Genomic DNA, 13,754 nt, shown 5'->3' with positions numbered 1-13,754 from the left:
TATTGGCGAGTCACTTCAGAGACATACAAAATAAACTACTGTCTTCAAAATGTTAAATGCTGCTCAGTTTTGTTTATTTTCTGATTGCCAGTTCCAAATAGTAGGAATCAATGTTCCTCTTTAAGATTATAGTACATTTATACTAACACATTTACCATTAATCATTTATACGAACACATTTAGCATTAAAGATAGCCGTCAAATTTGCACCAACTCAAAGTGCTAGAAGATAAAGCAATAAGTTACTCGTTTAATTGTTCTCCCAATTAATGGGCAATACATTTTTTTTTTTTTTAGAACTGGGTGGATAAAGCAGAAAAAAAGACACTGCTCTCAGAAACCCTTGACCTCTCAGAGCTCTTCCATCCAGATACATTTCTTAATGCCTTACGCCAGGAAACTGCAAGGTAGGTGACATGAAGCAGCCTATTTACACATTTCTCATTTCTCATATTCCCCTTTCCCCTTTATATTCACTTTCTATTTCTGTGCTTTCATTGTCGATAAGCACACTTCATATCTTATGCTTCAAAATAGTGTCCTTAATCATCTTATTTTCTTATTATTTACACTGGGGTAAAATAGCTACTTTGTTAATTCAATGCTAAAAAAATCCTTTACTTTGTTGTAAAATTCTACATGTGTTTTTCTTTTAATCTTTATTATGTGATGCAATAAACAGTGTGAACAACTTATTCCTGTTTTTATATTTGAATTTCCTATTACATGTATGTGGTATTTAGGGTATATTTGTTTATCTTTTAGGGCAATGAGCTGTTCGGTGGACAACCTTAAATTTGTAGCATCCTGGAAAGGTCAAATACAAGAAGCAAAACTCCAAGTTAAGGTACTGTGCCCACTCAGATTTCCAGCTGAATTTCTGGATTATACATAACAGAAGAATAGTGGTTAGAATCACAATATGGGTATTACAAAAGTGTTGCTGGAATGTCTTATTGTGGCAATCAAAAGCCAGGTGTTTCACTGAATCGAGGGACCTTTCCAACAAAGGTCACTGCCAGATGAAGTACTGTACCTGAAATACAAAGTATCTTCAGTAATTTACAGGTACAAAAATATTATTACAGTAGAATATTATTATTAATGTTCTTCAGAGGTAAAGGGGAGGATGGGGACAATTTTGGTTTTTGGTTTTAGTTTTGGGGTGTCTTTTTTTAGTTATAATTATCATCTTAGAACTGTTCTTCCTCTGTTCTCTTCACGGTCGTTCACACAAGAATTTAAACTATAATCCTGTCTGATAATCTCTAACAGTTGTCCAGACAATACTTACAGACCTTGTGGCATTTAACAAGACATGTAAAGGGACATAAAAATAACTAACTTTAGCATCATGGTGAACATTTCCGTTTTTAGTAAAACAGGCTCTAATGACCAAGACTGTGTGTAAGGAATTGCTTAACTTCTGAACTGGGATTTTTAAAGGAGTTAGGTCTCCAAACGCCATTGACTTTTCAGTATCTATGATATGACCCAATCTCATTGATTTTTAATGGGCAGCTAACTCTAAGTCCTCTTTAAAATCCAAACTCTAATCACTGTACATTACCAGCACAATCTGTACACCATCAGTATCTAAGACATTCTTTTGTAAAAGAATCTCATATATTGTGAATTAAACACGATATATAAAATATGATGATGTATAGAATCCAGAATACATATTATATCACATAATTAAAGATTAAATACTTTATACCAGACTATAGCTGTAATAAGTGAGACTCAGAATCTTCTTCTTCATCATTGTGTGCAGAATTATAGTAGCTGAAAGGAGGTCATGCAAATCTAATATTCAAGTGACAAGTTGGACAAGTTCTATAAACTTTGGGCTAAATTGACATTGAGTCTCCTTAATTATGCCACCAAATGTGGACATCTGTTTTCATGTATAGAAATCCCACAAACTCAAAAACAGGCATTTTCATGTGCAAAATTTTCAGAGGCTCCTTTGAAAATTTTGTCTTGTATGTTAAAATAACAATTAGAAACTTCTTTCTAAAGAAGGTGCTTGTGAATTTAGTGTTCATAGAAAGAAGCTGAACTGACAGCCTTGGGCAACAAAATCCTGTATTAACACATAAAACTTGTAAAGCAAGGCAGCAGCAATGCAGGCCACCTGAAATCATTCCACCAGTGTGCTCAACCTTGCCTTGGAAAGACTACTGTTGTGCCTTTTAATTTCTATAATTCAGGTTCCAGGTGTCTGTCCTGAAACGCAGTATTTCCCATGGAATTGACCCGAACTATCTGAGAGATTGCTGCTCCCAAGGCTACATTCCTTTGGAACAATGAAACTTCTAACCAACAGGGAGAGGCTTATGAGCGTGGGAGACAGAACTCTCACAAGCGTTAGTTCAAGATTATGGAGGATTATGGCACTCTCTCCGTCTTTACAGATAAGAAGAATCGCAGACCTTACTTTCAAAATTCTTTCTTCTACTTAGCTTTCTCCTTCATAAATTCTTTATACACACACTAACACAGACGCAAAGACCCTATAATCTAACCAAGTTCATTTTTCTACAATTGAGAAAACAGAAAGAAGGATACTGTTACTTTTATTTCAAAATGCTGTTGTTTTTATTTTGAAATTCTATGTAAAGTGGATGGATGGATGGATGATAGGTAGATAAGATCATAGGTAGGTAAGATTAGATGAATAAAACGGAAATGGAAAGACCTGAGAATCACACCAACACCAGGAGGAGGCTGATTTGTATAATTGGAGCTCCTTAATAAGAACAAATAGGCCTGTCACCAGAGCTGATCAAGAGAACAGAAAGGTGTGTTGTCTACCAGGAGCTAAGATATGGGATGTGGACCTCAGGCTGAAGAGGATCCTGATGGGAGCAGGAAAGAATTCACTGATTTTCCTTCACATGGGAAAAAATGACACTGCTAGATTCTCACTGGGATGCATCGAGAAAGACTACGCCAGGCTGGGAAGATGCTTAAAGAAATGGAAGCTCAGGTGATCTTCAGTGGGATTCTACATGTCCCTAGACAGGGAGAATGAAGGTGAGACCATACTATGATGATCAACAGATGGCTCAGGCAATGGTTCTATAAGGGGAGATTTGGGATGCTGGACTACTAGTAGGCATTCACAGACAGAGGACACTTCTGGGATAGATTGCACCTGAGCAGGGAGGGTAATAGATTTCTGGAATGGAAGTTGGCACAACTGATCAAAAGAGCTTTACATTAGGAATGTGGGGCAGATGGTTGGGAGATGTTCATATATTTTCCACCACTGATTTTAATATTCAGCTGGAGGAAAATCAAGTGAAAGAGGATACAGCAATGGAGAAAGGAACAACAGAGAATAGGAGAATGGACAACAAGAGTAAACAGAGTACAAACACCAATAACAGTAACAGTCAGGAGGCAATACTAGCAATGAAATGAATATACCTAATCTGGCAAGGAAATTGGATGATGCTAAGCAGAAACAACTAAGATTTTGGTACTGTATACCAATGACTGAGTAACAAAATGGAGGAACTAGAATACTGGTGCAAGGGGAAAAAAGAGATATTATAGCGATAATGGAAATATGGTGCAATTGTAGTCATGACTGGTGGCCAGGTATTGAAGGTGTATATGCTGTTCAGGAAATAAAGGCAAAGGTGGTAAAGTAGCATTGCATATTAACTGCTACAGATTCCACAGGATCTGATTTGGATAGAGATAGAGACCTCTTTAATATTTGAATGAAATAAGTGCTACTGAGAATTATGTGATTATGATTTTATTTTCTCAGACACAGATTTGAGGACAAATGCTACTAATAATGGTAGGGTCCTGATATTCCTGGATGTGATAGATGACAGATTTCTTTACCATATAGTCACTGAACTAACAAGAGATGATTCCATTTTAGATTGTAGTATTGGTAAGTAGTGAGGGACCCCACAGAAGAACTGGTATTAGAGGACAATTTTGGTTTGAGTGATCATGAGTTAATTCAGTTAAAGATAAATAGAAGGATAAACCAAAATAGGTCTGCAATTAGGGTCCTTGATTTCAAAAGGGCAAATTTTAAAAAAATTAAGGGAATTTGTTAAGGAAGTTAACTGGACTGAAGAACTCAAGTATCTGAATGTGAAGGAGTTTTAGAATTATTTTAAGTCAAAGTTGCAGAAACTATCTGGAGCCTGTATCCCAAAGAAAGGCAAAAACTCATAAGGAAGGGTCGCAGACCACACTGGATGAACAAGCATCTCAAATAGGCTATTAAGAGAGAGCCTACAAAGAATGGGAAAAAGGATGCTGAAAGGACAGGAGACACTTGATATGAATTTAATCAGGCCACAACTTTATTGAATAGATATCTGGGACTACTCGGCAGATAAAGTGTACAAGGCAGGCAAATCCATGTTTATTCAAATAACTACCTGGGGCTTCCACCAGCACCCCCTTCATTTTCCATCCAGGTCCCCCAACCAACCCATGGCTTTCACCTTACCATCCTCCCCACCTCCTGAAGGGTTAAGATGGGCTATAAGAAAGGGGGGGTTGGCTCCCTGCCGTACCAATCATAGGAGTCCCCAACCCTCCACCCCCGTTCCATTCCTTTATCCAGCACCTCATTTCAAGTCCTTTACCAGGCCATTTATCTAGCCACTGAATGCCTTCCCTCTGGAGTATCTGTACTAGACATCCGCCCCTCACTTACAAAATAAGTTGTGACATATAGCCTTCCTTCCACCTTTTCTCCTCACCAGAAAAGGTCCTCTCTGACAGCCACTATGGGGAAGGCAAAAAAACCTCACTCCATGGTGGTGAGGTAAAAATTCCTTCCCAGCCTCCTTACAAAGGAGTGACTATAGCAGTGCCCACAGCAGGTCCTAACCCAACCAGATATTAAAATCTCGAAGGGAAGGAGTGTGGGTGCTGCCTTACCTGCTGCATGGAGAAAGGGCTTTCAACGACCAAGGCTTGCACCTTTAAAGCCTTCCGCCCTCACATTCCCAGGGGGTGAGTCAGCGCCACAAAGCTCACCACCACTCACATTTTGCAGCAGATTCTAACCACCTCCCCCGCCACCTCCATAAAGCCTTTCTTCGGCAAGCCCGGACAACATTCCCCCCACTTCAGGTGAGGTGCAGTCATTTTTAGGGCTGTCAAACGATTTAAAAAAAAACTGTGATTAATCGCGAGATTAAAAAATATAATTGCGATTAATCACAATTTTAATCACACTGTTAAATAATAGAATACCATTTATTTAAATATTTTTGGATTTTTTCTACATTTTCTAATATGTGTATTTCAATTACAACACAGAATGCAAAGTGTACAGTGCTTACTTTATATTATTATTTTTTATTAAAAACATTTGCACTGTAAAATGTTCAACAAAAGAAACAGTATTTTTCAATTCACCTGATACAAGTACTGTAGTGCAATCTCTTTATCATAAAAGTGCAACTTACAAATGTAGATTTTTTTTGTTACAAAACTGCACTCAAAAGTAAAACAATGTAAAACTTTAGAGCCTGCAAGCCCACTCGGTCCTACTGCTTGTCCAGCCAAACGTTAAGACAAACAAGTTTGTTTACATTTACGGGAGATAATGCTGCCATTGGGCCAGGGTCTTTTAGGCTCTAAAGTTTTACATTGTTTTGTTTTTGAATGCAGTTATGTAACAAAAAAAATCTGCATTTGTAAGTTGCACTCTCACGATAAAGCGAATGCGCTACGGTACTTTTATGAGGTGAATTGAAAAATACCATTTCTTTTGTTGATCTTTTTTCTAGTGTAAATATTTGTAATAAAAAATAATATAAGGGAGCTCTGTACACTTTGTATTCGGTATTGTAATTGAAATCAATATATTTGAAAAGCTAGAAAAACCTCCAAAAATATTCATAATACATTTAAATTGGTATTCTATTATTGTTTAACAGTGCGATTAAAACTGTGATTAATCGCGATTTATTTTTTTAATTGTTCATTTGTTTTGAGTTAATTGCTTGAATTAACTGCAATTAATTGGCAGGCCTACTAATTTTCTAGACAAAGGAAATACGGTATATCTAATCAACCTGAATTTCAGTAAAGCAGTTGATACAGTCCCACATGGGAAATTATTAGTTAAACTGGAGAAGATGAGGATTAATATGAGAATCAGAAAAGATGGGTAAGGAACTGGTTAAAGGGGTGACTACAACAAATCATGCTGAAAGGTGACTTGTCAGGCTGTAGGAGGTTACTAGTGACATTCCTCAAGGATCACACTTGGGATCAGTCTTTTTAACATTTTCATTAATGACCTTAAGACAAAAATTGGGAGTGTGCTAATAAAATTTGCAGATGGCACAGAGCTGGGAGGTATTGCCAATACTGAAGAGGACTGAAAAATCATGCAACAAGATTTGGATAACCTTGAAAACTGGATAATAGAAATGGGACTAGATTTCATAGTGCAAAGTTCAAGAGCATTCATAAGAATTTTTGAATAAGAGGAGGATTTATCAGGTGGAAGAGACAGAAGAGGAGAAATCAGTTTTACCAACTCTGAAATGGATGATTAATTTGTCAGATGACAAAAAGGCATGATTAGTAGCAGTTCCTTCCTAGTGGGGATGTGAAGAATACCTGATTCAGAATCAATTTGTATATAATGGCACCTTCTTTAATGGCACTTAGAATTGCTTGGACAGAGATTCTGAAAATGTCTGGCTCTCTCCTGACAATCACCATTGCTATGCACATATACCTGCCCTATTCGCTGTTTGCACTGATTGGTCTGTCAACATCTGAAGTCAGCTGGTCTTATCCCTTTTGACATAAGTCCTCCATTTTCAATCATTTTGGAACCAAATGCATGACAAGAACAGAAGAAGCACAGTAAAGGACATTTTGACATTAAATGCTGTGAACTCAGGTAAAGCTGAATGTAAATTCTGTAAAACAAAATATTATTGCAAGAATGTTATATACAGCCACTCAAGAGAAGCTATCAAATACATATTGAAGTTAAGTTTCCAGATGTTTATCTAGATATCATTAAAAGAGTTCATAGGAAGCACTTTTTACACAGAATGCCTCTATCAAGCACCAAGAATCATGCAGCCTGTGGAGGAAGTGAAATTTGGTTTCCTGTAGGCTGCTAAGATCTGTATTGTCCTGTGGGAAATGATGGCACTTAATAGACAGGAAATGTTTATTGTGGAGAACATGGTCTTATGGAGACAGAGTGTCTTTGAACCTTGATATTAGCTCACTTCCCATAAATTCATTTAAAATAACATGAACCCTAATATGCAAGAGCAAATTTGCCAGAAAGTAATAAAATGCAAAAGATTGCAAGGTGCTATTCATTTATGGTGAAATCTGCTCCACTTGTAAAGAACACAAGTAACTCAAGCTTTGTGTGAGTGAAATGCCAGTAGATTATGGAGGTAAAATCCACAGTATCCTCCTCCCATTGGCCTAAATCCAGATTGCAGAGGTACAGTGAACCCCTCCTCTGACTGCTATTCCAGTCCATGAGCTGGTGTACTAATTGCAACTCCTCTGCACTACTTTTGTGTGGTGTACTGGAGTCTCAGTTCAGAACATCACAGACTATTTGTTTAACAATACTGACCTCTGAAAGTGCATTACTCCCAATGGGCTGCTTTCGTCAGTGGCTTCCCACTGTAGATTTAGTCAAATTCAAGGTTTTGGTGTTCATCCTCAAAGTACTTCCTGGGATTGGTCCAAATTCCCAGAGGGACACATTTATTATTTTACATGACTATGAACACAAAGGAACTGTCAAGCTCAAGAGTGAAACTTGAGTGCGGTAGATAGAGCTTTCTCAGCAGCTAGTTCACTGCTGTGGAACTCGCTTCCATGGGTGTTCCAGCATGACCATGAACTTGAGCACCTTCAGAATAAAACCTAAAATCCACTTCCTCAAATTAGTCTACCGTCTTTCAGTAAACCTACCAAAATCACACATTTAACAAACAAACAGCCACACAAGAGAGAATATTTGATGCCTTGGTTGAGAGGGCCCGAGGAGTTGAGTATTCTTTCTGCATGTTGATTAGCAGGGGCAATTGGCCTAGTTCTGTTCTGAAGCTGTTGTTGCTGGAGTTTTTGTATTCATGGAGCATTTGTTTGCAGAACTGCAAGTGCTGAGTTTTTATTGTGGTTTTATCCCAGTCACTGTAATAACCTATTAAGATGAGCCAAACTTCATTCTTACACAATAAAATGACTTAATTATACCGTTGAATTAGCAGTAGTTATATTGGTGTAGTTGTAGCTACTTAGTGGCGTAGCTTCTTTACTGCATAGAGGCCTGCAGAGCTTTTTCTTGTCGTGGTAATACAGCCAGTCTGAATCCCACAATGGATTTTTATGAGGCCCAGGGTATGTGTAATTTAGAATCAATCTCCATGTCTCTGTAATACAATTTTACTCTGTTTTGGTTAACTTCATTGTTTGAGGGGGAGAGTTTTCTGCAATATCATTAATTTTGTTTTTTCACGTTGACTTGTAGTTGCCCATGTGTTGCAGTAAAGGAAAGTACCTGACTCCAAGACTATAGATCTTCAAAGGGAATGTTTTTAGAAGAACTGCTGTTACACACACACTGGGTCTCCTTTGTCATTGATCAATGCAGAGCTTAAATTCCGTTTAAAGCAGGAAAAATACTTTTTCTTAGTTCAGAAGTTGAAAGTGCTGATGTGATCATTGTTGTTAAAATCATTCATTTAAAATATGTTACAAGTAGAACAATATGGAGACAGTTACTTTTGCATTCAACGCATTAAATTTGTTTTACTCAATAGCAATTTAACCTAAAATCTTATTTCATATTGCTTAACATTTATTTTTTTTCATCCCCCTTTCTCCCCCCCGCCCCCATATTATTTCTGAATGGAGTATAAGTAGAAAATGATCTTATTTCCTTCTGTAGAAAACATACAGGAGCTTATTCTATTTGTTGAAAGCTTAGGTCAAACTTCCAAGCAAGAAGCCTTCCCTTTTCAGTTATTGTTGTATTTTTTGTTGTTGTGTAGTTTTATTTTTTTGTAATTTTGTTTTATGACATTGTTAATAAATGTTTACTTGGCTGTTGCCACTATATGTATATTAATCTAATGCCAGGGCACCTGCAGTTTCATAAATGATGACATTTACAGGTATTGTTCTCTAGCATTTTCAAAGAATGTTAAACCAAACCAGAGGAAATTCACTCTGAAGAATAGTCTAGATCTTTTTAAATCCTATTTCTCTTTCTCCCATGCAATGTTATGATAATTAGTTTCCTTTTATTTAGAACTTGGTCACAATACAGAGGACTATCCATGCCTTTGTTAGGGCACAGTATAATCATTATTGACATTTTAAGCTCTAATATATATCTGAATATTTTGTGTGTTTCCATTACAGATAAGTGGCCTGCAACTGGAAGGTTGCAGTTTTGATGGACATCGACTTTCAGAAAACCAGCATGACTCTCCCAGTGTGTCATCAGTTCTCCCTTGTTACATGGGTTGGATTCCACAGGTACTAAATTATTAAAGGACCTACACTTTTATAGTTTCCTTTCTTCTGTGTAATAGCTTTCCAGTATGATGTTGTTGATCTGTTTGTTTCTTCTTTTAAAAAATTATCAACTCCCAGTTTTTATAGAACAAGCAGTCATGTATAATATGGCAGATTTATTAACATTTTGGCCAATATTTTTTAAATAGTAACAAACAAATGAAGAGAAAGCCGCTGTAAAGAGGAAATGTATTCAAATCAAAGTTTTTATTATTTTTATTTTCTCTGCTTTAAATATATGATCATACATTTTCAAAATTATATTTATTAAAACTTATAAAAGTATTTGGAAGTTCTTAATAAAAGATTTTTTCCATTAGAGTTTTAACACCATATAATGTAAAAATTGACTTAAAGTAAAGAACATCTTACGAGCGGCAGGGAAAAAAATAAAACCCTTGCCCCTTCTTATACCTAATGAAAAATGAATTCCAGTGATTATTGAAGTGAATTAGATTAAAGCAAAATAAGTAATCCAAACAGTAAGAATTGTAACCTGTACAACTTTTCAATTATAGTAATAATCTTTGTTAAATACTGGAATCAGAAGCTGCAAAGAAATGTGTCTTACATAGCAATTTCTCAAAGCATGGGGTAGCATAATAAAATCACAAGCTTATAAAAGCTGTAGCTAAAAAGCAAACTAAAAAGCTTAACAGAACTATGGAAAATATATAGAAATATAAATACAGAAAAGCAAGAATTACGGTATATAGGTAGGGAGGGATGTTTTTTCCACTTCTGTATTACAGTAGATTCATTAGCTGTACATTATTTTCCATTGTTTTGTGTCACTTTTTCTCCCATCCTGCAAACAAGGGCCTGTACAACAAATGAAAGTGGCAAATGGTGGTTTTTGGTATGTGTCAACCTGGTGAACTCTTCAGACAAAGTTAGCTTTTTGGGATAATAAATTTAGCCAGTACTAAGTAATAAAACGTGTTGAGGATCACATTAGATATTTCATTGTTATTGCTGTACCCTTTCCTGACCCAGAAGTAACAGTGCCTCTAATTGAATATCTAAACAGACATTAGGGGCTCTGTAGCTGAGACATATTAACTGCACCTACACTAGACTTTTTTCTTAAAATGTCCCAATTCTTTGCTACCACCAGTGCTGCCAAACTAGTGATGCCCATGGTGAAAGCATTAATATAGACTAATCGCCACGTCAAGATTTAGTTTGACAACACAGTGGGTAAAACACTAGCAGCTGGTCTACACTGGATCTCCCACCATTGCTATCATCAATGAACCTACGATGATTGAAAACATGAAGAAAAAATGTAGACAAGGCTAATGAAGCAGTTTTCAGTTCACTAAGTAAAAAATGCTTACAAATCCTTATTTTGTTAATGGAAATGAACAGATTCCTAAACTTTCCAAAATGTGCTGTTTTCGCTAAATATGGTTATTCTAGACTTAGGAGTTACTGGGTCGAGGGAAAATATAAATTGTTTTACACTGAGGCTCTGATTCAGCAAAGCACATACCCAACATGCTTAACCTTAAGCGGTATAGTGAGTAATCCCATTCCTATTCAGCAAAGCACTCAACCATGTGTTAAAGTTAAGCCTGTGCTGAAGTATCTGAAATTGGGCACCCAGAAAACAAGGAACACACAATTAGCGGCCACTGGGTAAAAAAAAAAAAGAGGGGGGTTTAAATGAGTTGCTCAGCATCATGTTGTGGCAGAAGCAGAAATAGAATCTAGTTGTTCAGGGTGTAATTCATCTGTCTTAACCATGAGATGATCCCTTTTCTTTCTGCACTCCACTGCCTCATTCACTACACACCTTCCATCTTCTGTATGAATGAGTCTGGGATACTACGGACAACATCCTTATTAACTGCATAATCCTGATTCATTCCCTTTGCACTACCCATCCTGTGACAGACTGAATTGGGGGCCCTGTAGAAAAAATAGCATGTGATCATGTAATTAAATACTGTAGCATAATGCATACACACAGTGGGCCTTATTAAGATTGCAATATTTAAGTTGATGGAGAAACAGATGCAGTTATCAGAAAAGATAAGACAAATATGGTTTAAAGACCTAGGCAAAGAATACAGTTCTCATGTGTCAGTTCTTCAATCTATTATAGTTTGTTTAAAGTCTTACAACACACCCATCACCGTGGTATCTTCCCAGTGCACACCAACATTCAGTTTGTGTGCCACTGTGTATGTGTGAGCATACTACATTTTGTTATTCTAATTAGGCATATCTTCTTTCTTCCATCATTGCTATGAAATTTAAGCCTGAGAAACAAGATATACGGGTAGACATCTCAAAATTAAGAAGCTCTTGTCTATGAATGGAAAGTATCTGCAGACTACTTGGTCATTGCTTTGTTCAAAAGAACTTATTTTGAGAGTAGGCTTTCAAAATTAGAATTGCCAGTGTTTGGGAACATAACAGAGGTGACCTATTTAGCCTCAGAAAGTGGAAAGGTAAATTCATATCAACCTTGTACAGTTACTGGTAGAGCCAAAACATAGCATTAATATTATCTTTAAAGGGGACCATTCTCTTCTAGCTATTGCAGGAGCCATGAACACAGATAGATATTCTGCATGCATTATGCTCTGTTAATCAGACATGTAATGACAACAAAACAGGGCAAGAGGCAAACAATATTATCTCCAGAAGAGGAAAGTACGAGTGATATGTTTGTCCCATAAAGTTAATAGAACTTAAAGCTGTGGGATGCATTCCCAGCCTCGTTGAAGGTAATGGCAAAACTCACACTGACTTCATTGGAGATAAGATTTCACTCCTGGTGTTGAAAAGATGAGGGAAGTTGACTTACAACAGCAATAAAATCTTCAAAAATGGCTAGACATTCAGGTCTAAGACACAGTGCTGAAAACAATCATTGTTTGCATTTTAACTTCTTTCCTGTTTTGAGATATTATATGGTTTCTAATAATGAAACTTTACTCACTCATGCTTGTTTGATTTGCACTAAAAGAACCCTTTGGTTTTGTTCCATTTCCTTACTGACAGAAGTCAAATGGGCTTGTTGTTTGTTTCACAAAAATCTTTGACACTTCTCTGAGAATATAAAATGAGACTTTGAGTGTTGTGAGGAGTCTGGTTTTCTGACCACACTTATTGCCCCGAATTCTATCAAAGTATTGTATCATGTTTTAAAGGCTGGTTAAATATTGCAGAAGAGTAAGGGCTAGAATGAGCCTTTAAACTCAGTCCTTTATAGTTGCAGTGCACCAGGAGGAGCCCTCAGAGGAAACAGTGCGTCAGCCACAATTCTCCCTAGCTCCCTCTTGCTCTCGGAGTGGGGAGGGAATATTTCACTTTTCAGGCTACATCCAGATCTACTGGTCATTGTGGGGCAAGTGGAGGCAGAGCCGTGGCTCCCTCAGCCCCTGGCTCACTTGTTCCTCCATAACAAAATGTAGCAGATAATTGTAATCCTCATGTAACAGCATTGCTGCTAATAGTGCACAGTAATGAAGTAAGTATATGCATATCTGAATATCTAATTATAAATAAATTTGGCCAAACTGTTTAAACATGGGTGCCTAAAGTTAACTTGCTAAATCCCTTTTTAAGCACCTAATGGAAATGGTTTATTTTCCAGAGGTGCCAAACACCACCACCTGCCACTGTAGTGAATATTGCTGTAAAGAGTTAATGCATTTCCCTGTATATGACTAGTGAAAGCATTCACCCTTCTTGTTTTAACTAATATTCAATCATTTTAAATATTTTTACATGTTTTTGATTGCTAAAATTGCATGTAAGGTTTTTTTTGTTTTATACTTGTGATTGATTCCCTTTCTATCTAAGCTCTTGTCTGTCAGTTATAAAGAGAGCATGGAAGAGGCAGTAGGCAGGTTTTATGCTGTGGGTCAGATCCTTTGGTCTGGCTGAGCTTACGAACTTTGTGATCCCTTTGTCCTGCTGCTGGCTGGGGACCATGTCAGTCCCTGGGATAAGTTAGAGCAGCTCCCTGTGGCCTGGAGAGCCCTCCTAGTAACAGTATTCATTGTTTGAACAATGCCCTAATAAACACCAAAAAATCCTCAAAGTAGTCTGCAACAATGGGGAAGGGGAATGTGTGTGGAGTAGTGTTCTGTCTGTCTGCCCCAGGGCAGAACTAAATAGAATTTTTTTATACATAAACAATGGCTGCTGCTTATCAGTTT

General features: G+C 37.0%; 1 protein-coding gene across 1 annotated transcript in view; it reads left to right on the top strand.

Moving 5' to 3' along the window:
• Positions 1-13,754, top strand: part of DYNC2H1 (dynein cytoplasmic 2 heavy chain 1) — a 392,465-nt gene that overhangs the window by 377,332 nt on the left and 1,379 nt on the right. Inside the window, exons 86-88 of the mRNA XM_054015569.1 lie at positions 298-407; positions 766-847; positions 9,421-9,537. Coding sequence (XP_053871544.1) covers positions 298-407; positions 766-847; positions 9,421-9,537 — 309 coding nt within the window. The remainder of the gene's footprint in view (positions 1-297; positions 408-765; positions 848-9,420; positions 9,538-13,754) is intronic.

The sequence above is a fragment of the Malaclemys terrapin genome, chromosome 1 (assembly GCF_027887155.1).
Source record: "Malaclemys terrapin pileata isolate rMalTer1 chromosome 1, rMalTer1.hap1, whole genome shotgun sequence".
NCBI classification, from domain to species: domain Eukaryota; kingdom Metazoa; phylum Chordata; order Testudines; family Emydidae; genus Malaclemys; species Malaclemys terrapin.
This window is presented reverse-complemented; position numbering and strand designations above follow the sequence as displayed.